This window comes from Schistocerca serialis, chromosome 1, assembly GCF_023864345.2.
Source record: "Schistocerca serialis cubense isolate TAMUIC-IGC-003099 chromosome 1, iqSchSeri2.2, whole genome shotgun sequence".
NCBI classification, from domain to species: Eukaryota; Metazoa; Arthropoda; class Insecta; order Orthoptera; family Acrididae; genus Schistocerca; species Schistocerca serialis.
Window position 1 is genome coordinate 207043804 of NC_064638.1, and position 25337 is coordinate 207069140.

Genomic DNA, 25337 nt, shown 5'->3' on the forward strand with positions numbered 1-25337 from the left:
ATTGAACAATAAAAAGCAAAGAAATAGTGAGTACCGATTATTTCAATGTAGAATTTCTTGTGTTTTCTTGTTAAAGTATGCAGTCAGAAACAGTACTACTCAATTTCATTCCTACTGCATACTTTCAAAGGGCTGCTAATTAAACCAAAACAGCCACTGATAACATGTTTACAGGTAAGTCAAAATGATCAAAATAATTATTAAAACATTAGTATTTGTACTCAGTAGGTGGCCTCTTAAACCATGCTACGCCAATTTCTATGTCAAATCTAAATACTGATGAGGATATAAAGTCTATAAACCAAAATTCAGAGAGGTAGACGATAAACAAAAATTCGTTATTCAAGGAATAAAATGATCTTGTAATGCAAGAGGTAATTATGTCTGTCAGTCAGAAACAGCTTTGAAGTTGATGCTATAGCTCTTTACGAATCACACTTCAAAAATACTGAAGAAAGTAAACACTGAAGAAAGTAATATAAATTTAACTGTAAAAAAAAATTTCAGATCAAGTAAAAAATAAAGACGTTGTGAGACACAGTGGAGGAGGAGACTAATAGGAGGAGGAGTAGACATCTTTGTGAGTAAATGATGCAATGGTAACAAGTGTGTGCAGCATAGAAAACCTTCATAGCTGATATGGAGCAGATTGGGTTACTAGATTCAATAGATGCTGTGTTGGAATATCTCCAACCAGCGATTGTAAAATCCTTCTACAATATTAATATGATGCTCACTAAAACAGAAGAAGTAATGTTCACCGTAAAATGTTTAAAATAAAAAATAATCTTGTAATTACAGTAAACTATCAAGGAAGTTAGTGAAAGAATGTTGTTCTGAGTATAGTGGTGTATTACCAGTTGGTTGAAATAACTGAAGCTAAGACCCTGTTTGCGAAAGGAAATAACCAAGTCCCATCAAACGCACATTCAATTCACTTTTGCAAGCATCCTATAAAATTTTAGAGAAATAATATACTTTTAAAATTACAAATTTCATTTCCAGGAGGTCTCAATACTGAGACACCTGTTTGTGCTTGGAACAAGAATGTCTTTGTCTCGTTAGGGAGTAAACTTCTAGTTACAGATATATCACATCATCTGTCAAAAGCATTTGACTATACAAATCACAAAGTGTTTTTAAGTAAAGTGTAATACTGAAATATTATGGTGTCATTGAAATTTATGAATAATGTTTCAAGTCAAGGAAAAAGGGGTGTCACTACGAAAGAGCCCGACATTAAGCTATTAGTCAACCATAATCTAACTAAGAAATTAATACAAGTAGTGTCTTACAAGGTTTTCGTCCTTATTTTATCATGTGGGTATTAATGACCTTTTCAGTAAGGTTATCAGATTCAAAATCTGTTTCATTGAAGATTAAACAAACAATCTGAGAAATAGAAAATTAATTACAGTCTTAGAAACAGCTGTTAATGAAATTTTCATGAACATTTTCTACACATTTCTTTCTCATAAAAAATCGAAAAGACACATTACTCATAGGTAATTCTTTCTACCAAGCACATACATAATACATAATGATAAGCATGTAGAATAGGTTGATAGTGTCAAATTTTTGGTATTGTAGTTTGATAATATATTTAGTTGGGAGGAGCATAGCAAAATCTCTGGAACATCTAAAGGAACATTTATTTGCAATATGGTTGTTGTCAGATATGGATAATATAAAAATGAAAAAGCTGGCATACTTTGTTTACCTTCAATCCATGATGTCATATAAGGTCATATTTTGGGCTAATTCATCTAGTCCATGGTCACAGGTGTATAATACAACTAATGTTTTACGTGAATTCAATAATGTCCTGCAGATAGGTGCTCCAAAAACTATGAGTAATAAGTGCAGCTTCCCAGTATATTTAATCTTTAATGAAATTAAATGATTACCTTATTTTCTAGCTGACAACTCAGTTCATGCAATCAATGCTAGAAATAAATACTAAACGTCATACACTTGGGTCCTGAGAGGTGTCCCTTAATTAGGAACGCTCATTTACAGCATCACACTAGCAGCCATCTAAAGGTGGGTTTATAATGTATAAAATTTAAGAAACGTGTAAATAGTTTATTGGGGCGAAATCTTTCTCCTACATTAGGGATTTATTAGTAGAACTGGCTGATGTAAAAACTACTAAAGTTAAATGTGAATTTTGTGCACCTTCATTGTATGATGCTGACTGCAAGTACTGAAGAAACTGCATTATACTGGATGGACAATTTTAAACCATAATGGGGAATAACTGGGGATAGAGGTTAGATATGGTAAAATGTTTTAGATAAAATTTGTAGATGATGAATATGGTAAACATTGTCATTCCAAGGTTCCATTTTGTTTCATAGAAATCCCGTGCTTGTGACTTTGGATTTGAAAATAGCCAAGAGAGATTCGAACTTACAGCTTCAATTAATGTTTTTATTGTCAGAAACAAATACTTCACAATGTATAAATATTATTTTGACGTGTGCAAGACAGAACAACATAATTAAATGTAGGCCTTTGTTTTGCAAGTCGTCAGGTAAGTCCTCTTTCCTGTAATTCCACAGGATGTCCCTTCAGATTTCTATCTACCACTGTGTTTTTCTGTATCACTCCTATATTTAATCTCTACTAGAACTAAAAACATATTTCCGTATTTGACCTTCATTGAACCTTGTGATGACCTTGCATAATGTATCATTTTATATGTAAAATTTGCGCTCTTTTCAAAACTTAAATCTAATATTAGGATTCCCATTTAACTTCCACATCACCTTAAAAATTACATTCGATGTCATGGTCATTAATAACAATGTGTTACCCTCTTTGCCACCTACAACTTTTATCTGAAACCTTTTGCTGCATCTCTTCTCTATCCCCAGTTATTACACATTATGGATTAAAGCGGTCCATCCTGTATATTCAGTTAATTGCGACAAGTCTAATATTTGCTTTTAAATAGAAATGTGTTTCAAACTTTTTGTACTTATATTACATCATTTTGGACTATTTCATTTAGGGCTGTGAAAGGAACATTAGCATATCTGTTCTTTTGTAAGTATGTACTATGTATTTTTGTTTTATGACATGTTCAGCATGCTTGAGGACTTCCCCACTATGTAGCTATGGAACGACATTCTTTTATAACTATCTGCATATAATCTACTTATCTATCATATTACATTTCGAGAAGAACTATGGGATTTTAGAAACATTGCGTTTTGATTTCAAGTTCCATGGTGATGAAGTAGAGGGCAGTATACTTCGCTTTCTCATTAAATTTATTCCCTTTTCTGTTATGTGTGTTCTTTTTTTTCTCTGCTTGATTTAAATTTTATCAGTAGCAAAGAGACTACATTCCACTGAAGAGATAGGGAAATTTTGAAAAATATAGAAAAAGAGCTAGTGACGATTTTTCAGCGTATAAGGGTCAGAGAAGTTTTAATGAACGTGTGTAGATTTTTATATGCCACTTCCAACTTTTATTTGAAACCTTTTGCTGTATCTCTTCTCTATACCCAGTTATTTCCTTGACAGAAGTGAATGCAGGAAATTTTTTTGGTTGTGCTCTGTTGAGACCCTCAAAATTGTTAAGTCTTTAAACCCTCTTCGAGAAAGTGCACTAACTCATTATTTCCTTTACAGGTACTGAACGGATCATACACATTGTTCAACATGTTTTATCAAGTTCATAGTACTTCGTGAAATATTGGCACTGGCTGTGTTCTAGAAGGAGTCAACTCTTCAGTTCGTAATTCAGGAAACCACTGCAATCCCATGACACACCACGACCATAAATTCCTGGTAGTTAGCAATAGATTTCATGCTTCACTTGTATGTGTACTTCACTTGATGGAATGATGTTCAGACAAATTTGTGAAATTAAGTTTTATAATCAGTAGCAGGCAATTAAATATATTTTGAAAAAGCTCCTTCAGTTGTGTCAAGTTCTTTGGGTCATGAAATAAGTTAACAAATCTTAATTTTTAATGTGTATGGTTGTAGCACATACGTTTTGTTATTATTGTTGTCCATAGTGATGAATTCGGCGCAGTTGTACTTTCACAGATAATAAATGTACTTACAAGATGTGGAACGAACATAAAAATCAGAACTGGAAGTTTATTTAAGAGCAAAAATATCTTCTCCAATATGGTCCAGAATTGACACATTTTCCTCGGTGTCTGTGAGTTGCTTGACAATGAAAGCTATTATTTTGTCGAATATAAGTTCAACACTGCAAAGGTCTCCCGCTCTCTTTTCCTTACCGACACCAATATTATCAGTCAAGTTTGGTCCTACACTTAATGAATCGCAAGTAGGAGCGTACATGGGAACTCTGGATATCCGTCCTGGGCAAGATCCTAATGGAAGTAGTTTATTGTTGCCTTGCTTCGACTTATTCTATATTGTCAAGCGTGTATTTAGGATATGTGGATGACAGTGGTGCGTAGTGTAGTGTAGTTGTTGATGGACGGTAGGGAGAGGCTGAAACCACAGGTGGCCAACAGCCCAGCCCTCCCGAATAGCACGAAAGGGGCCGCCGAGCGTAAGTCCCCATCTGACGGATGGATCACTGTGAACAGCAGCACATGCCTTCGCTACGTGAGACACAGCGGAGATGTTTGGAATTTAATGCAGGACATTGGCAAAAGTTTGTTGAACAGAAGTTTGACGCCCACAGTTTCTCCCGTTACCGGTTATTACTGACGAAGAAAATTTCTTCCACCACTAAGATTCGATCCAGCTACCTCAAAAGCGTGCGTTAACGATTTCGGTGACGGAAGCGGGTATGGTGAGTGCAGGCTGAAAGAAATAATAATAATAATGAGAAGAAGAAGAAGAATAATAAGTACGTAAATATGTAGTACATTTTACAGCAGCTTTAATAAAAAAAAAAAGATTATCTTTTTCTGTCGACGTACGAGTCAAGAAGTGACTGATGACACATTTCCAGATATATTCAGCACTCCAGAAAGCGACGTTATGAGTATGTCACAATTCAGTAGCAATAATTCTTATCGAAGGACAATATAGTATACTAGAGGTAATTTAGAAATAGTATGGCTTTCGTAGTAAATGGAGACTGAATATGAAAACAATTATTTTTTGGTACCATAACAGGAAATATGTATAGCTTATCGACAGAGGAATGTACTTTGCGAAAAATAAGAAGACAAACTACTCCTTACATCATTATTATGCAATTATATAATGCAGTTATCAAGTGCCAGCTAGACAAGAGTCCTTTGACAGAATAGAAACGACAGTCCTTCAACGATATCGTTGTCGAGTAAGGCCTATTACTAACGCTAAAATTGCTGTATGGGACACAAGAAAACTGACGTTAATTTCGCTCAGTGCTTGCAAACAGATCTGTACAGCGACAAGCGTTTCTGTAAGTAATATAACAACATCAGTTCACCGCATATCAAAAAATTCGGAATTCACAATATGCGACGACAATTTAATGGAAGTATAGGTTCAGTTTTACATTTGAATTTAAGTCTCTAATGCCGCATTTGCACTGCTGAACATTGAAATTAAAACACTATGAAAGCGGCCTGTAAAAACAAAACAAAACAAAAAATAAAATAAAATAAAACAAAAACAGTTGATAGGAGTGACGCCATATACAGTATGTACATGACGAAAGCGGGTATCGCTCTCCAGTACGACATACTGGTTTCTATAAGACAAAAATTCCTCGATCCGAACACATATTTGCGATGACAGTCTGTTAGATGGTTTCGTGGTTGACAGCCGACGACGTGGTACAGTATGGAACACCATTTAGAATAGTAGGAACAAGTTTTGCACCTGTGGAGCAGCATGTGTTTTCGCAAGACATCTCGCGTTGCCTTAACTACGTACAGATCCCCAGCGGGAAACGTACAGCTACTTTTGAAAAATCTGGATTCACTGTCCGACTATTGGTCTGCATACAATTGCTTGTGATGTTCAACGCAGATTTCTTAAAGGATTTGAGAGAAATAAGGTGCTAAAATATTCAGCAACGAATAAACCAACTGTTCACAGGAAGCTTGGAAGATTGCCTTTGAACATTTTAATAGACTGATTAAAGAAATAATTTTTGCCACATTGTTAACGCGTTATCTGACAATGATCGACATCTGGTAAAAATGAAAAATTTAAGCCACATACTCATGAGATATATATATTTAAAACAGAAAGAATAAGATAGTAGAGGTAGTTTGAGATGAAAAAGATACATCACTGGAATTCAGGGTATTACATGAGTACTTAGTGTCAACATCCGGAAATGTATTCCCTAAAACATACCTCAGCAATTCCACTGAAAATGTGTAGCAGCAATAGAAAACTAATGGGGTTACAATATTTTATAAGCAGAAAAAATGAATATTTAAAGCTGACAGAATAAGAAAAAGATTCTGCATTACTTGTCCTCTAGAAACAACAAACAAATAAATACTATTAAAGGTAGGGAGGAGGATAACGTTTCAAACTCATGTGAAGCTGTAAAAAGGCCACTTTAATATGCACGTCATAATACAAATTAATAATGTTTGTACTGCAATTAAGTCATGTATGGATTACAGTGAAATGAAATACAGCGCAACCACCAGTGCACAAGACCTTCAAACAGTCCACTATAGTGTCGGAGCAACTCACAAGTGGCAACTGTTTTAATAAAATGTAGCAGGGAAATAGTATCAAATAATTCTACTGAAAAATGAAGGGAGTGTATGGAAAATGTTATTCTAAAGAACTATGCGACTAGAAGCAGTACTGGCATCCTTCAATGATATGAATAGATTTTTAATTTTCTGAAAATCGTAGATTTCGTGGGTTTGTTGAGATTTTTACGATCACTCTTAGAACGAGTTATAATTGAGTAAGTCATATACTTAGTAATATGTTTAATGTATCATTATGAGATACGGCAGTGTGCTGTCTATACTGCACACATTCAAGCTGACAACCGTTTATCCATTTAAGAATAATATTGCAAAAAGGTAATTAGTGGGAAAACCTGTTAAATTCTGTATGAAGGGATTACAAGGATAATGGTAAAAACACCATATCAATCGGAGTAGGAAGAGCAAAGGTATTTAAGTTTTAATGAAGAGATCTCTATTAGACCGCTGGAGCATGGGGAGCAAGACTATGTATACTATACTGTACCCATCGTTTAAGGAGGAAATGTTCGAAATTCCATTACTAAGGGGATGAAATTGGATATGAAAGGCTTTTTGTGAATATGTCACCATTACGGCAATTTTGAAGCTAGAGCTACGAAAACTGGTATTTGGTTTCTCAGTCAAAAATTAAGAAATTCGTGTTTCAGCGTTTTGGGAAATTCAACCACTATGGGGTAAAACACTGGGTGAAAGTTTTTCTACAATACGTCATTATTAAACAACTACTAAATTGTTTTTAAAGCTACATATATGAAAATTGATATTTTACTCCTAGACTAGAAACAAAAAAAATACGTGTTTCAGTGTCTCTGGGAATTCCACGCCGTGATGGAATGAATAGGCGATGAAGAACTTTAATTTTCCAATACGTTCATGCACATGTGACAGTCGTATGAACAAGTGCATACAGTGCGATTTGTAGCGAGCATTGTAAGGTTTGTTTCCCTGTTGCTTCTGGCTAGATGTGACGTTTTAAAAAGTCAGTCATGTTACTGTTCTCGAAAACACTATGCATGTCATGCACTTATATGTTAAAAGATGGCCGTTCATGAGCTTTCTTTGGACAAATGTACATGTCACGTGATTTTTTAATGAACTGAGAACAATTTATCAACATCTGTTACTACATGTAGCTACTACATTTGACTCTGCTTCCGATTTAGTTACATGACTTTCATGTATTTGATTTCTTCTTTTATTCTAGTTTTTCTAGATGCATTAGAAAATGAAAATTGTCTGTCACTAGCAGTGCAAATGAGGCAATCTAAGTAAAGTCGCACAGGCTGTGCCCTTTAAAAATGTGTTTGAAGTGTTATTCTTATGATGATGAACAGCTGAGGCTTAGATGTGAGTAGTTCGTGTACATAAGTTATAGTGTGTGCGAAACATTATTCCTGAGAGACATTAAATAAGTGCAGTCTACTGGCAACTCAAGGGTTGGATGTAGTCGCCAATGGCCCTTTGGTCGCGACTCGCAGTTATTGAGATGTGTTGACTTGGAGACTAGAAGATTAGATATTACAGCTTTCCTAACTATTCTGGCGAGATGTGGTAAGTCCACATGGCAGAAAGCGTAAATGGCAGCTTCCCGGCACAGATAAGCTGGGTTGCGGCACTTGTAAATCATAAGCTTTTACATAATGACGTCTTAGTGTGTGGCTTTGGTATCACGGATAACGGCACATTGACGTTTGGGCAAGCTCTGTGAACTCGGATGGGCCTATCTTTGAATTTGTTTCATGGAATGAGGAATGCTGTCCCGTATGGAGGCTTGCAGAATATAGATGTAGGTGTAGAAATTGTCACTCTTTCGTAACGTGCTGCATAGTCGTCACAGGAAAAGGCAAGATAATACCGTGGCCGGTCGGAACTAGTACTCAGCACTGCAAGTGCTACACTAGAGCACAAACACACGTGTCTTTGATTTACGTTAAATAGCAGCACATTGGTACAGGAAGGGAAAGAGTTGCCTTGAAGATTAGATAGTAATAACCATAAACAAGGAAGTGTGTACACAGGAGTCTTATGTGAAAAGCGCAACATTCGTCACTTAATTCAACTACAAAATATTATTTTCATTAAATCTGCGCTTATTCCGTGAAGCAATGACAAATCACTAAACAGGTTTCTCAAATGTTCGAAAAAGATTACAACGTCAACTAACGCCTCTAAAAAAGTGGAATTACACTTTGGCAACTCCGGTGACCTGTATGTACGAGTATATCCTCCTAACTATAAAACATTTTATTTCACCCTCGAAGTGGCCGAAAATTATATACACTAATGCGTAGGATTGTACAGCACTAATAATCCACGGTGGTATTAGCAAATGTGGGGCCGTAATTAGCAGGTTACACCAATATCGCTGTATATGACAGATTGTGGTAGCATTAATCGCCCAAAAATATGTAAATAATATTCTAAAACAGTTGTATATTAGATGTAAACTTCTGTCAGCTCTTGGTATCACCGTCAGAAATCTTATTCTAACACTCACTGCAACAATACAAATGATAAAAAAGAAAAAACATCAACATAGAATTCGATACAGTCAACTGTGGCAAAGTTGTGATTGTCTTAGTAAGCGGGTTCTCTTACGCTTTGGTGGTATCTTTGGAAACAAGGTCGACTTCAACAGTTGTTTCCGCTAATCTACACGTGCTTGTGTCTTATCCTATCGCGTCCGCGGTGGAAACTTTCATTCCGTGCTGCACCTGTCCAGTCTTGTCGTAGCTGCATGCTGAAAGAATAGGAACTGTGGAGCAAGAACCAGTGTACTGTGTAACGTGGTGTGTTGGCTAAGGTTGTTTATGCAAACAGGTTCCACGAAACATTTAGTGGCTGGAATTTACGATTTCTGTGATTCTCTTTCATCCGGACAAGCTCTAGTGCCGTAGCGGTCTCTGCCGATATGTAGTTGAATGTCGTAGTCGGCTGGCGTGACTATCAGCAGGCCATATGCTTCATATCTGCAACTAATTATGTCCCACTGATGGATGTATCGGCGTGAGCGGATCAGCCAAAGTACACCCGCAAGTTGGTCTTAGGAAGATTCTCAGGTAAGTGTGTAGTGCATTTTACACAGTTCTTCCCCTTGTATATCTGATAAGAATAAACGCACTGAAATTTTCAATGGACACGAAATAACACCCTTACATAAGAGATTGTTTGCTTTTAGCAGTGGCAGATACAGTGATACAGTGATTATATGAAAGACTGTACTGTCAGTAAACGAAACAAAATCCCCAGTAGCAGAAGTCTGAAGTTTATACTGAATCACTGGCGTCATGATAAGGAAGTTAGGTGAAGGTGTATTCTAGCCGGATTTAGTAGATATCTGACGACGAGTACACCAATGCGGATTGTGTTTTGAAATATTATATTTAAAGCACGCACTATGATCGTGTCTCGTACCATTTTCTCAACAAAGTTGCACATTTATTGACTAGTATCTATGCACAAGCGATGGGAAAGGAAACTGTGAATCTGGGTGTCCATAACAACGCCATTCTCATAGAAGGTTTCAGATTTTTCTGTGGTTCAGAAGTATTGTCTCATAAATCCTTTAGTGTAAGTGATGATCCCTTTCACTTGTGTCTAAGTTGTTAGAAAAGTAAACTATATGTTTTAACACGCTAGCGCCGTGGAACGTGAGATGTGCCTTATATGCATTTAAGTTTCTCGAAGTTCAGTAGTGCGGTATAGGTTTACCACATATGGATGTAGGTTTGTCGTTAATGATAACGTGGTAATGAAACCGTCTAGGCCTCAAGGATTCAGCTTAGATATGAGACGCGCCAGTTTACCAGCCATTCTTGAGGAGGTGGTGCCAGAAAATCATCAACCGTATGAAAAAAGGAACAGTTGCACCTATAGTAACGACAACAGTCGTAATTTGACTTTTGTTGAACGACTGAATCGCTTGACCAGTCCGTTGTTCTCTCAGTGCGACAGTATTCATTCAGTGGATGAGTGTTCAGAAACAAGTAGCTGTGGAAGCGTTGTACAAACAGCTGAAGGGAACGAGAAAGACTCGAGCGCAGTGAAAAGAATCGTTAATCCCAACCTGAAGAAGCCCTTCAAAAAAATGGCATCTGAACCGATTCTAGTACACAGAGTAGATACAGGAAATTCTGACCAGTTGCTGCCCAAAAAAGGAATAGGTGAAAGCAGTTCTCGTGACCAGTTCCGTGATAGTTCACCCGAGCAGGAGATGCCTAGACAAAACACGGAGGTCGTGAACGGTGGATGCGTCGATACCTCCCGCTCGGACGCCTCCCGTTACGACGACGTGAAGCCCACTGCAGGAGGTGTGGGTCGTGTGATGACGCAGTGTGTGTTCTTGAACGAGTCCTTTGTAGGCGACTCAGGCAGTAAGCCAGATGGGGCTTCGTCATCCAGTGGGGCGGTGGCGGCTCGGCCACAGGTGGACACAGGGCCAGAGCGGCGCCGGCTGGTGGTGGGCGTGCTGTGTTTGAGTGCGGCCTTCATGCTGCACTTCACGGCACACGACGGCGCCGTCACCCTTCAGAGCACCGTCAACGGCGCTGCAGACCTTGGGACGCGGGCGCTGGTCGTGCAGTGCGCCGTGCTCGTCGTCTCCTGCGCCCTCCTGCCGTCTCTGGTCATCAGGTACTGCCCCAAGCACAGTGTAACACACGCTACTTCTAATGAATTAAAGATCAGGGCTACATTTGTCCTGCAGCCTCGTTGTTCGCACATTGCCAGCGTGGTCTGGCTGTGATGATACAAACCAAATATGGTCTGATTGAATCCGCCATGGTTAAAATCTGTTTTCAAACAATGGAAAATTCAGGATGGAATGTAACAATATTATGAGAAGGAAATTTGCTACTCATCGTATACGGATGCACACACACACACTCACGCAAACGCAACTCACACACACGACTGCAGCCGGTCGTTGTGGCCGAGCGGTTCTAGGCGCTTCAGTCCAGAACCGCACTGCTGCTGCGGTCGCAGGTTCGAATCCTACCTCGGGCATGGATGTGTGTGCTGACCTTAGGTTAGTTAGGTTTAAGTACACTACTGGCCATTAAAATTGCTACACCAACAAGAAATGCAGGTGATAAACGGGTATTCATTGGACAAATACATTATACTGAGCTCTTTAAGTTTTTACTAAGGTGCCGTGACCAGGGCATAATTCCGAAGTTTGCCAGATTAGTACATTTTATAAAAACGACGTCTATGAATAAGATTTTAACAAAAGCTGGCTCTGCTATCGTTAAGGAGAGGATCCACTTTACTCGCCGAAAATTAGACCTGGTTTCTGAAGAACTGTATCGCCTGCACCTGAAGATGTCTGTGGAGATACCCTACGATTCTTGGAATTGGATTGATGGTACAACTTGGGCCAAATCAGACTGGATCCGTGAGGTGGCGACATCCCGACAGACTGCAAAATTTAGTCGACTGAAGACGACATCGCAGCGAGAAACTGTTATTCGACGCCCTGTTATTAATATGACAGGTAGAGATTTGGACGATGCTACGATGATGGTTTTGAGTAAGGGACTGAATTTTGCACCCACGCCACAGATTCTGCCATTGCCTTCGTTTATCAGCGCCATTGAAGAAGCTGTTCGACCACTTCCCTCTGATTCAGCAGAGGAAATAAGACGTGAAACATGCCGTGCAATTATGAAGGCTCGCCCACAAAGGAGCAATATATCTGTGGCAGAGAGGGCTGCTCTACGCAAGCTTCGCCTGGATACTCAGATGGTGGTACTCCCAGCAGATAAAGGTAACGCTACTGTTTTATTGTCTCGGGACGAATACCATGATAAAATGTACAATTTATTGAGTGATAGCATGTACCGGAAGATCAGCAGGAATCCCACTAATCGAGTGGCAAAGAAAACTGTTTCGCTTCTGAGTGATTCTCCCTTTCCACCAGACGTTGTTCGGAGATTGAAACCAAGTGGTCCGGTGCCTCCTAGACTTTATGGTCTACCAAAGGTCCACAAGAAAGATGTTCCTCTACGCCCCATAATGAGTAACATAGGCTCTCCGACCTATGACGTTGCCAAACATCTGGCATCATTGTTGAGGCCTCTTGTGGGAAAATGTACTCACCACATAAGAAACTCGGCTGACTTCATTAGTAAACTGAAATCATTGAAAATGAACCCGTCTGATATATTAGTTAGTTTTGATGTGGTGGCTTTATTTACAAAGGTTCCCCTTCCAGAATCTCTACAACTTATTGAAAGAAGTTTTGACAAAGAGATTTCAGCTTTATTTAAACATGTTCTGACCTCCACATATTTATTATTTAACAACGAATTTTTTGAACAGACGGACGGAGTCGCCATGGTTAGTCCCTTATCCCCTCTGGTGGCCAATTTATTTATGGAGGACTTCGAGGAGAAGGCGCTTGAATCTGCTGACTTGAAACCCACGGTATTCTGGAGGTATGTTGATGACACCTTAGTAGTTTGGCCCCATGGTGAAGACAACTTGCAAGACTTTTTAAGACATCTGAACTCCCTCCACTATCAAATAAAGTTCACAATGGAAATTGAAAAGGAGGGATGCGTTCCATTCTTGGATGTTCTGGTTCGCCGCAGAGAGGATGGCACTTTGGGACATGAAGTGTATAGGAAGCCGACACACACCAATCTGTATTTACGTGCAAATAGCTGCCACCATCCTGCCCAGACAATGAGTGTTCTCCGAACTTTGACTCACAGAGTGCATATTATTTCTGACGAAAGCAGTCTGCAAGATGAACTTTTCCACTTACAAAGAGTGTTTGAAGACAATGGGTACTCTCCACAACAAATACAGAGCGCACTGAAAATGAAACCGAAAGAGGCCACAAAGAACGCAGAAGATGATGAAAAAACCTTTAAATCGATGGCCTTCCTGCCACATGTGGGTAGCTTCTCATCAAAAATAGGACGCATTCTCGGCAGACACAAAATAAAAGTGATTTTTCGTCCTCCACCTAAGACAGCTGCACTCGTGGGCTCCGTCAAAGATGATTTGCTGCTCCGACAATCTGGAGTTTACAAAATTCACTGTGAATGTGGCCTTTCTTACATCGGACAAACAACTCGTACGGTCCAAGAAAGATGTACAGAACACCAGAGGTACACACGCCTTTTACAACCTAACAAGTCGGCCGTGGCAGAGCACTGTATTGATAATTGTCACAGTATGTTGTATGACAACGTCGAAATTTTGGCAACTACATCGTCATTTTGGGACTCGATAGTAAAGGAGGCAATTGAAATTCGCTTGACGACGAACTTAATTAATAGAGACAGTGGTTTCAATCTTGATAAATCCTGGAATCCGGCACTTGCTGTAATAAACTCGCAAAGACGTCGTCACAGTGCAGCTCACAATGATATATCGATATGCCAACAAAGATCAACTGCGGAGTCATAGATACAACTCGCGCATTATGCACGTCTCTGCCGCCGACCAACGTCTCTGGCGCATTTGCATCTGTGGCCGCATGCGCAGTCGCGCGGTACAACAGCATAAAAGGACGAAGCAAGCACTGGGGCGGCAGTCTTGCGGCTCACTCTGAAGATGGCTGAACGTTTTACAGCCGAAATATTAGAAGAAGAAGGAGATTTCTTGCGGCTGCACACCCGAAACTTAATGGAACATTATACTAGAACTGACATGTGATTACATTTTCACGCAATTTGGGTGCATAGATCCTGAGAAATCAGCACCCAGAACAACCACCTCTGGCCGTAATAACGGCCTTGATACGCCTGGTCATTGAGTGAAACAGAGCTTGGATGGCGTGTACAGGTACTGCTGCCTATGCAGCTTCAACACGATACCACAGTCCATCAAGAGTAGTGACTGGCGTATTGTGACGAGTCAGTTGCTCGGCCACCATTGACCAGACGTTTTCAGTTGGTGAGAGATCTGGAGAATGTGCTGGCCAGGGCAGCAGTCGAACATTTTCTGTGTCCAGAAAGGCCCGTACAGGACCTGCAACATGCGGTCGTGCATTATGCTGCTGAAATGTAGGGTTTCGCAGGGATCGAATGAAGGGTAGAGCCACGGCTCGTAGCACATGTGAAATGTAACGTCCACTGTTCAAAGTGCCGCCAATGCGAACAATAGGTGACCGAGACGTGTAACCAATGGCACCCCATAGCATCACGCTGGGTGATACGCCATATGGCGATGACGAATACACGCTTCCACTGTGCGTTCACCGCGATGTCGCCAAACACGGATGCGACCATTATGATGCTGTAAACACAACCTGGATTCATCCGAAAAAATGACGTTTTGCCATTCGTGCACCCAGGTTCGTCGTTGAGTACACCATCGCAGGCGCTCCTGTCTGTAATGCAGCGTCAACGGTAACCGCAGCCATTGTCTCCGAGCTGACAGTCCATGCTGCTGCAAACGTCGTCGAACTGTTCGTGCAGATGGTTGTTGTCTTGCAAACGTCCCCATCTGTTGACTCAGGGAGACGTGGCTGCACGATCCGTTACAGCCATGCGGATAAGATGCCTGTCATCTCGACTGCTAGTGATACGAGGCCGTTGTGATCCATCACGGCGTTCCGTATTACCCTCCTGAACCCACCGATTCCATATTCTGCTAGCAGTCATTGAATCTCGACCAACGCGAGCAGCAATGTCGCGATACGATAAACCGCAATCGCGATAGCCTACAATCGGACCTTTATCAAAGTTGGAAACGTGATGTTACGCATTTCTCCTCCTTAAACGTGGGATCACAACAACGTTTCACCAGGCAACGCCGGTCAACTGCTGATTGTATATGAGCAATCGGTTGGAAACTTTTCTCATGTCAGCACGTTGTAGGTGTCGCCACCGGCGCCAACCTTGTGTGAATGCCCTGAAAAGCTAATCATTTGCATATCACAGCATCTTCTTCCTGTCGGTTAAATTTCGCGTCTGTAGCACGTCATCTTCCTGGTGTAGCAGTTTTAATGGTCAGTAGTATAGTTCTAAGGGTAGGGGACTGATGACCTCAGATGTTAAGTCCCGTAGTTCTCAGAACAATTTGAACACATGACTGCAGCCTCAGGCAACTGAAACCACACTCCAAAATGCTAGTGTGGTTTCAGTTGCCTGAGACAGCAGTCGTGTGTGTGAGTTGCTTTTGCTTGAGTGTGCTTGTGCGTATGTGTATCTTTTGTTGACGAAGGTCTTAATGGCCAAAATCTTTGATTGTGAGAGTCTTTTCGCTGTGCCTATCTGCGACTCAGCTTCTCCACTATACGGTGAGTAGCAACTTTCCTTCTCGTAATATTGTCAAAATTTGTTTTAATACATATCTGAAAAATGAAAGGTCAGACACTGTCCTCTGCTATTAAAAGTAAACTAAAGCCGTACAGCATTGCTGGCTGGGATATTACAACTGATAGCTTTAGCTATATCACCAGAAAAGGTTTCCTTCTGCCGCTCACAGTGGCTCTTCCTCGAGGATATGTGAGAGTTGATCCTTATGTGTATTTTGAAGTGTATGTAAGTGTAATGGATATGTGTATATTGTGGTGTTACTTTTTGTGTTGTATGACGATGATGGGAGAGGAAACAGGATGAAACAAGATACCTGTACCTAGCCCATTCCTCTCGAACAGCAGTGAGGGAAATGCTGCTCTTGAGGTTCCCATCCCTCGGACAGATAACCATCAACAGTGTTACTTGCCATCAGTTCATGAGACACTGCAGAGAGGTTTGGAATTTAGTCCAGAATAAAATTAAAATAACTGCAGCCCTCGGTCGGGAAAATGAAGTCTTTTTGACCTAGGTTTCGGCCACTTCTAAGAATGCCGTCTTCAGAAATAAAAGATTTAAAACTAGCTTGTTACGTATAAAATAAATATGAAGCAATAACGCTTTAGCCACAAAATATTAAAATAGAAGACACAGAGGCAGGCAGCTAAGGGCTGTGACCACTAGCACAGGTCGACATGTGGAGCAGCCCTTGCTTGCCTGCCTCTATGTTTTCCATTTTAACATATTGTGACTAAAGCGTTATCACTTCATATTCATTTTATATGTGACATGCTAGTTTTAAACGTTTTATTTCTGATGAAGGAACTCTTAGAAGTGGCCGAAACCTAGTTCAAAAAGACTTCATTTTCGCGACCGAGGGCTGCAATTGTTTTAATTTTAATCAAAATATCCACGGGTATGCTGCCGGTCTGTAGTGTCCAACGGGCACAATATTTCGGCGATCAAACATGTCGCCATCATCAGGTGAACTGACGGACTGAGCTCCTGTGAACGTGCCGGCACGGAGATCCGTACGCTATGGCTGCTCAGAGGGAACTGGGTTCGGTCGCGGCGGCGGCCGATTTAAATACCCTCCGCCCGCGGCGCCCTCCCTCCGCCGTCCGCGCCCAGCGCCACGGTCGCGCGGTGGAACAGATTGCGACGGCGTCTGAGATGACGTCGGTGTGATGGCTCTGTCCGCCGTGGTCGTCACAACTATACGTCTGCTCGATTTACTCTTGATTAACCCGATCGCTGGTTCCCAAGCCTTGCTAAGATTATAGCCACAGTCACGGTTTATGAGGTCGTCATTGGTGCGAATTTCGATGGCCTCTCTAACAACGCTGTCCCAGTATCTCGACGTCTGTACCAGAATCCTCGTGCGGTCATACTCCATGGCGTGATTTTCCGACAAACAATGTTCAGCGACCGCCGACTTGCTCGGATACATCAGTCGAGTGTGCCTCTGGTGTTCACGGCATCGATCCTCGACGGTACGCATCGTCTGACCAATATACGACTTGCCACATTGACACGGAATCTGGTACACGCCGGCCTTCCTCAAACCGAGGTCATCTTTGGCGCTCCCCACCAGTGCACGAGTTTTATTTGGAGGACAAAACACAGTTCCGACCGGGTGTTTCTTCAGAATGCGGGCGATTTTCCCCGAGAGTGCGCCTGTGTATGGAATAAATGCAGTGCCTACCTCCTCCCTCGTGACTTCATCCATCTCAACAGGTTGTGCTGCAGTGGTTGGGCGTAGAGCACGTTGAATCTGCCACTCTGAGTACCCATTTTTTCGAAATACAGTTCTCAGATGTTCCAATTCCTGGGGTAGACTCTCTGCGTCAGAGATAGTGCGCGCCCTATGTACTAGAGTTTTAAGTACCCCATTCCTCTGTGAAGGGTGGTGGCAGCTGTCTGCATGCAAATACAGATCAGTGTGCGTAGCCTTCCGATACACCTCATGACCTAGGGTGCCGTCAGCCCTTCTCTTGACCAAGACGTCAAGGAAAGGTAATTTACCCTCCGTTTCAGTCTCCATAGTGAATTTGATGTTGGGGTGTATGGAGTTTAGATGTGTAAGGAAGTCAAGGAGTTTATCCATACCATGTGGCCAGATGACGAACGTGTCGTCCACGTAACGGAAAAAGCAAGTAGGTTTCCATACGGATGACGACAGGGCTTCCTCCTCGAAGTTCTCCATGTACAAATTCGCTACCACCGGTGAGAGTGGGCTACCCATGGCGACTCCCTCCATTTGTTCGTAGTATTCTCCATTAAAAAGTAAATACGTGAAAGTCAAGACATGCCTAAAAAGTTCAGTGGTCTTCTCGTCAAACTTCTGACTAATCAATTCTAGTGACTCTCGCAGGGGTACCCTCGTAAACAAGGAAACGACGTCAAAACTCACCATGATATCTGACTCATCCAACCTGAAGCTATCAAGGCGTTTAACAAAATCCACGGAATTACGGATGTGATGAGGGCATTTACCCACATAAGGACTTAATATTCCCGTCAGGTATTTGGCCAACAAATATGTAGGTGCCCTGATGTTGCTGACAATGGGGCGTAATGGTACCCCCTCTTTGTGAACCTTCGGGAGTCCATATAGTCTAGGCGGTACCGGACCTTGGGGTAACAATTTCTTGTTTACGAGGGTACCCCTGTGAGAATCACTAGAATTGATTAGTCAGAAGTTTGACGAGAAGACCACTGAAATTTTTAGGCATGTCTTGACTTCCACGTATTTTCTTTTTGAGGGAGAATACTACGAACAAACGGAGGGATTCGCCATGGGTAGCCCACTCTCACCGGTGGTAGCGAATTTGTACATGGAGAACTTCGAGGAGGAAGCCCTGTCGTCATCCGTATGGAAACCTACTTGCTTTTTCCGTTACGTGGACGACACGTTCGTCATCTGGCCACATGGTATGGATAAACTCCTTGACTTCCTTACACATCTAAACTCCATACACCCCAACATCAAATTCACTATGGAGACTGAAACGGAGGGTAAATTACCTTTCCTTGACGTCTTGGTCAAGAGAAGGGCTGACGGCACCCTAGGTCATGAGGTGTATCGGAAGGCTACGCACACTGATCTGTATTTGCATGCAGACAGCTGCCACCACCCTTCACAGAGGAATGGGGTACTTAAAACTCTAGTACATAGGGCGCGCACTATCTCTGACGCAGAGAGTCTACCCCAGGAATTGGAACATCTGAGAACTGTATTTCGAAAAAATGGGTACTCAGAGTGGCAGATTCAACGTGCTCTACGCCCAACCACTGCAGCACAACCTGTTGAGATGGATGAAGTCACGAGGGAGGAGGTAGGCACTGCATTTATTCCATACACAGGCGCACTCTCGGGGAAAATCGCCCGCATTCTGAAGAAACACCCGGTCGGAACTGTGTTTTGTCCTCCAAATAAAACTCGTGCACTGGTGGGGAGCGCCAAAGATGACCTCGGTTTGAGGAAGGCCGGCGTGTACCAGATTCCGTGTCAATGTGGCAAGTCGTATATTGGTCAGACGATGCGTACCGTCGAGGATCGATGCCGTGAACACCAGAGGCACACTCGACTGATGTATCCGAGCAAGTCGGCGGTCGCTGAACATTGTTTGTCGGAAAATCACGCCATGGAGTATGACCGCACGAGGATTCTGGTACAGACGTCGAGATACTGGGACAGCGTTGTTAGAGAGGCCATCGAAATTCGCACCAATGACGACCTCATAAACCGTGACTGTGGCTATAATCTTAGCAAGGCTTGGGAACCAGCGATCGGGTTAATCAAGAGTAAATCGAGCAGACGTATAGTTGTGACGACCACGGCGGACAGAGCCATCACACCGACGTCATCTCAGACGCCGTCGCAATCTGTTCCACCGCGCGACCGTGGCGCTGGGCGCGGACGGCGGAGGGAGGGCGCCGCGGGCGGAGGGTATTTAAATCGGCCGCCGCCGCGACCGAACCCAGTTCCCTCTGAGCAGCCATAGCGTACGGATCTCCGTGCCGGCACGTTCACAGGAGCTCAGTCCGTCAGTTCACCTGATGATGGCGACATGTTTGATCGCCGAAATATTGTGCCCGTTGGACACTACAGACCGGCAGCATACCCGTGGATATTTTGATTATCAAATACGCCGGGAGAAACTCAAGAATTGTCTTAATTTTACCTTTTAACGGTCGCATGTTTAAAGCTTTAGCCCAGAATGTTGGCGCAGTCGGCTGATAAGGAATACTACACCACCACCTCTCCCCCCTCCTCCCCCCTTGAGGGTCAAATGTTGGCAGCGAAACTTTTATCCGCAAACAGAGTTCGAAGGAGCTTACCACAAAGTAGAGCGCCACTGCAAAGGCATGGACATTCAGCACGTGTGGAAGTGTGTGTCTGCTGTATGAATGTGTCCATTCTTGTAAAAGAAGACATTTGAAATGCAGACTGTAACAGCACATTGTAAATAATTAGTTGCCAGATGTATTGTATTGTATTAAACTGGGGACCTAGAAACGACGGAGAGGCTTCGACCTGCCATAGCCCTCAGTGGTTCACAACCCCACAACAGGCCACAGCAGTCCATCCACCCCACCGGCGCCCCACACCGAACCCAGGGTTCAAAAAATGGTTCAAATGGCTCTGAGCACTATGGGACTTAACTTCTGAGGTCATCAGTCCCCTAGAACTTAGAACTACTTAAACCTAACTAACCCAAGGATACCACACACATCCATGCCCGAGGCAGGATTCGAACCTTCGACCGTAGCGGTCGCGCGGTTCCAGACTGTAGTGCCTAGAACTGCTCGGCTACCCCGGCCGGCGAACACAGGGTTATTGGGCGGTTCGTCCCCCAGTGGACCCCCCCCCTCCCCCCCTCTCCCCCACCCCCCCCAGGAACATCTCATACCAGATGGTTGCGTAGTAGGGTAATTATGGTGTATGCATACGTGGAAATGGTGTTCGCGCAGCAACCGCCGACACATTGTAATTGAGGTGGAATAAGGGTAACGAGCCCGCATTCGCCGAGGTAGATGGAAAACCGCCTTAAAAACCATCCACAGGCTGGCCGGCACATGGGACCTCGACACAAATCTGCTGGGGGGATTCATGCCAGGGACTGGCACGCCTTCCCGCTCGGGAAGCTGCGCGTTAGACCGCGCGCCTAGCCAGGCTGGCTCGCCAGATGTTAAGTTTAGGTCTTCGTCTCACTGGTGGATTTTTGTCCCACTGTTGTGGAGGAGGAGGAGATTAGTGTTTAACGTCCCGTCGACAACGAGGTCATTAGAGACGGAGCGCAAGCTCGGGTAAGGGAAGGATGGGGAAGGAAATCGGCCGTGCCCTTTCAAAGGAACCATCCCGGTATTTGCCTGAAGCGATTTAGGGAAATCACGGAAAACCTAAATCAGGATGGCCGGAGACGGGATTGAACCGTCGTCCTCCCGAATGCGAGTCCAGTGTGCTAACCACTGCGCCACCTCGCTCGGTCCCCACTGTTGTGGAGCAACAGCCAGTCACAATGGAGGCTGTTCTCAGAAGTAATTGAAGGATCTGAATTATTTATCAGTTATGCAGTACACCTCTCAGTCAGAGCATAATATGGCACACATCTCAATTAAACAGCAATAAACCTGAACACACATTTTTACAATCCTCATTTTATCAAGAGAAAGCACACATGTATTCCTACCGAGTCAGTGATTATGTAAGTATTGACTCGCTGACTAAGTTGCAGACAGACATTTAATAAGAAATCCACCAGCAGTTTTCTTCAAATATGAGTAGATGTAGCGCAGTGTCATTCTAGAGAGACATAACATCCATATTCTCCCTAATCATGGTTCATACTGTATCAGCAACAGACATTTCAGAAAAACGTTTAGCGACAAATATATCTCTGCTTATATCACATTTACTGCGATCTTTGATGCCTGACGAGAGGCTACCATGATCTGAAGAGCTCCGTCAAGTCTGAAATCAAAGTCACACTTACAGTACTAAGGTATGACGCCATATCGTGTGTTAAATCTGGTGTGATATCCCATCGACAGATATAAAGACGTCATGGTGCTTTCTGCAAGCACCGCCAAGCCGGTATAACTATCTAATGTAAAACTGAATAACTCTATGGAGTTGCATCTCTACCTGCTCGTTATGCTGTCTCGTTTGTCAGTTAATCCTCGCACGCCCAATAAGTATTGTATTGTAAAATGAGGTGTACACTTAAGTCAGAAAGACACTTTACATACATTTGACGGTGAATGTAGCAGTATACAACTATTTAGTTCTGACTGACGAAGTTAGCAACAAAACTAGCTGAATATGTGTCTACCTGCTGCCTTGCCACGAAGGACTTCTTTGTATATCGCATGTAACAGACCGAAGTGCTAATGCAAAAGTGTGTGGATATACTAAATCAGAGTATTATGTAAGTCCATCAGATTGCTTGAAATCGTAATGCTATTTGTCTCACACATTGATAGTGCAGGCTTCTAAGTTGAGATTAACATCGATATGTGTAACAAGTATGTATGTTTATGTGATAGTATCAGCACCAATATACATCACAGAATGCCAGTTCAGTCATGTATGGAGTCGCATTTGAGCAGCAGCCAAAAGAAGCCTCATATTATATGTTCTGTATATAGGCTGACCTAAGCAGCCCGATGTATTGCACTTAAACGTGCACATCATATCGTGAACGCGTAACAGTGCTGATTCAGGAGATGAATGCAGATGCATTTCCAGTCTGTGCAGGCTACAAGTAGCATGTAATATTTAACACAAGACGGATGTACCTCAGACAAACACACACACACACACACACACACACAGACACTGACGACAAAAAAACTCAACACTAAAAATTTATGTATGTAGAGTAATGAAAGTTTGTGATTATATTTGCGTAGCTATTATATTTAGGTGATTAACATTGCAAGTGATAAGCCACTGCAAACTTGAAGTGGTTCAAATGGCTCTGAGCACTATGCGACTTGACTTCTGAGGTCATCAGTCGCCTAGAACTTAGAACTAATTAAATCTAACTAACCTAAGGACATCACACACATCCATGCCCGAGGCAGGATTCGAACCTGCGACCTTAGCGGTCGCTCGGCACCAGACTGTAGCGCCTAGAACCGCACGGCCACTCCGGCCGGCTGCAAACTTGAAATGCCAGTATAATAATAACCGATATAGTCTCCAGAATGTTGAATGCAAACATACAATCGCACGTGCATTGTGTTGCACAGGTGCCGGTTGGAGACAGATCTGGTGATCGAGCAGGCCACGGTAACACGTCGACACTCTGTAGGGCATCTTGGGTAACAACAGCAGTATATGAGCCGGCATTATCCTGCTGGAAAACAGCCGGCCGGAGTGGCCGTGCGGTTCTGGGCGCTACTGTCTGGAGCCGAGCGACCGCTACGGTCGCAGGTTCGAATCCTGCCTCGGGCATGGATGTGTGTGATGTCCTTAGGTTAGTTAGGTTTAATTAGTTCTAAGTTCTTGGCGACTGATGATCTCAGAAGTTAAGTCGCATAGTGCTCAGAGCCATTTGAACCATTTGCTGGAAAACACCCCCTGAATGCTGTTCATGAATCACAGCACAACAGGCCGATTCACCAAACTGATTTACAAATATGCCGTCACATTGCATGAGATAACCACGAGAGTGCTCCCGCTGTCATAATAAGTCGCACTTCAGACCGTAAATGTAGGTTTAGGTGCAGTGCGGCTAGTACTGCAGATTCTGTACAATGCGACTCTGCCCTACGCCAAACATGATGATCTTCCCTCTCGGTAAAGTCTTGTGGGCGTCTGGGGCCCGGTCTTCTTGCGATCGTATATTCTCATGAACACCGCTGCCAGAAGTCATGAACTGTGGCTATATTCCTGTCAAGTCTTTTTGCAGTATAGCAGTAGGAATACCCAGCTGCTCGTAGCCTTAATATACGAACTTTTTCAAACTCAGTGCGGTGTTGGTAATGGCGTCTTTGTCGCCTTCCAGGTATACTTGACTAACAGCAACTCACGACATCCAATCTCAAAGAAACTAACACATACGACACTTAAGGCGTCTATTTAAAGCAACCCTGATTTGCATTCTCATAGTGACGCTACTTCCAACGGCCTTGCCGCAATGGTAACACCGGTTCCCGTTAGATCACCGAAGTTGGGCGCTGTCGGGCTGGGCTAGCACTTGGTTAGGTGACCACCCGGTGTGCCGAGCGCTGTTGGCAAGCGGGCTACACTCAGCCCTTGTGAGGCAAACTGAGGAGCTACTTGGTTGAGAAGTAGCGGCTCCGGTCTCGGAAACTGACATACGGCCGGGAGAGCGGTGTGCTGACCACATGCCCCTCCATATCCACATCCAATGACGCCTGTGGACTGAGGATGACACGGCGGCCGGTCGGTACCGTTTGGCCTTCATGGCCGGTTCGGGAGGAGTTTCGTTAGTGACTCTGCTAGCGCCACTCTTACGCGATCTGCGTAAAATCTGAATAGACGTAATCCTTCAGTTGTAAAAATATGCCTATCAACTTTCCGTTTATGTTACAAAACTCCTCCTTAGTACTAAGATTTTTTTTTCAATCAGTATGTATATATAGGATGAGCCACATAAGACGTAACACCCCATTTATTTCGTGAACGGTTGCACATATCGAAACGCCGTTTTCGGTGAATATTAGAGCGTCGAGGGGTACGCAGTTCTTGTTTGTTTTAGCGCTGGTGTCAGTGAGGATATTGAAGCAAGTACGTGTTTTTAAATGAAACCGTATACTTTTTATAAGTTCATTCGATAGCTGTTGAGAAGACAATTACAGTGATACAGCTTTTGTTAATATTGAGGTTGCAACCTGTCGTAAAAAATTCGAGAAATGTCCTACAATTTGAGAACAAGGTTGCCGAAATTGGCATTGGCGGCGTTTGCAGAGCTCTCATACTACCCTGTGTCAGAATGTCAACACATTTACTGTTTACTTGTCTGCATTGTGGGCGCACATTTCTGCTGCAACATTCGTTGCGAGCAGGCATGTACACCAATAAGAAGGAGTTGAATGTACTACTTTTATATGCTGAATGTAAAAGAAATGCCATACAGTGGTATAGGGCTATCTATGCAGATCGCTAATGTCTGACATACAAGGAAACTGCACGAATTATTAAGATGCTAGTGCGGACGGGCTGCTTGAATGTCAAACAGAGGACAAGAAAGATGACTGCAACTGATGGAGAGAACACGGAGAATGTGTTCTGGCTACGACGCTAATGAATCCACACCGTGGTGTGAGACATATTACAAAGGAATGTGGAAAGAGCCAGACGAGTGTCATTCCCGCAGTGAATCAACAGAATTTCCATCCCTACCAGCTGTCACTGCATCCGGCATTC

General features: G+C 42.8%; 2 protein-coding genes across 6 annotated transcripts in view; both read left to right on the forward strand.

Annotated features, from left to right (window-relative positions):
* The window catches only part of LOC126459944 (odorant receptor coreceptor-like), an 80938-nt gene extending 77122 nt beyond the window's left edge, over window positions 1-3816 (forward strand). Inside the window, exon 9 of the mRNA XM_050095894.1 lies at window positions 3643-3816. Coding sequence (XP_049951851.1) covers window positions 3643-3702 — 60 coding nt within the window. The 3' untranslated portion in view covers window positions 3703-3816. The remainder of the gene's footprint in view (window positions 1-3642) is intronic.
* LOC126465767 (UNC93-like protein) overlaps window positions 1-25337 on the forward strand; it is a 364481-nt gene that overhangs the window by 256181 nt on the left and 82963 nt on the right. The window contains exons 1-2 of one of the 5 annotated variants that reach the window (XM_050096332.1): window positions 9400-9739; window positions 9862-11312. The exons of 1 other annotated variant lie outside the window; for it this stretch is intronic. In XM_050096332.1, the coding sequence (XP_049952289.1) occupies window positions 10432-11312 (881 nt within the window). In that variant the 5' untranslated portion in view covers window positions 9400-9739; window positions 9862-10431. Of the gene's footprint in view, window positions 1-9399; window positions 11313-15897; window positions 15937-25337 lie in introns of those variants that run through there. 3 more of the 5 variants (XM_050096333.1, XM_050096331.1, XM_050096335.1) reach the window with 3 other exon arrangements.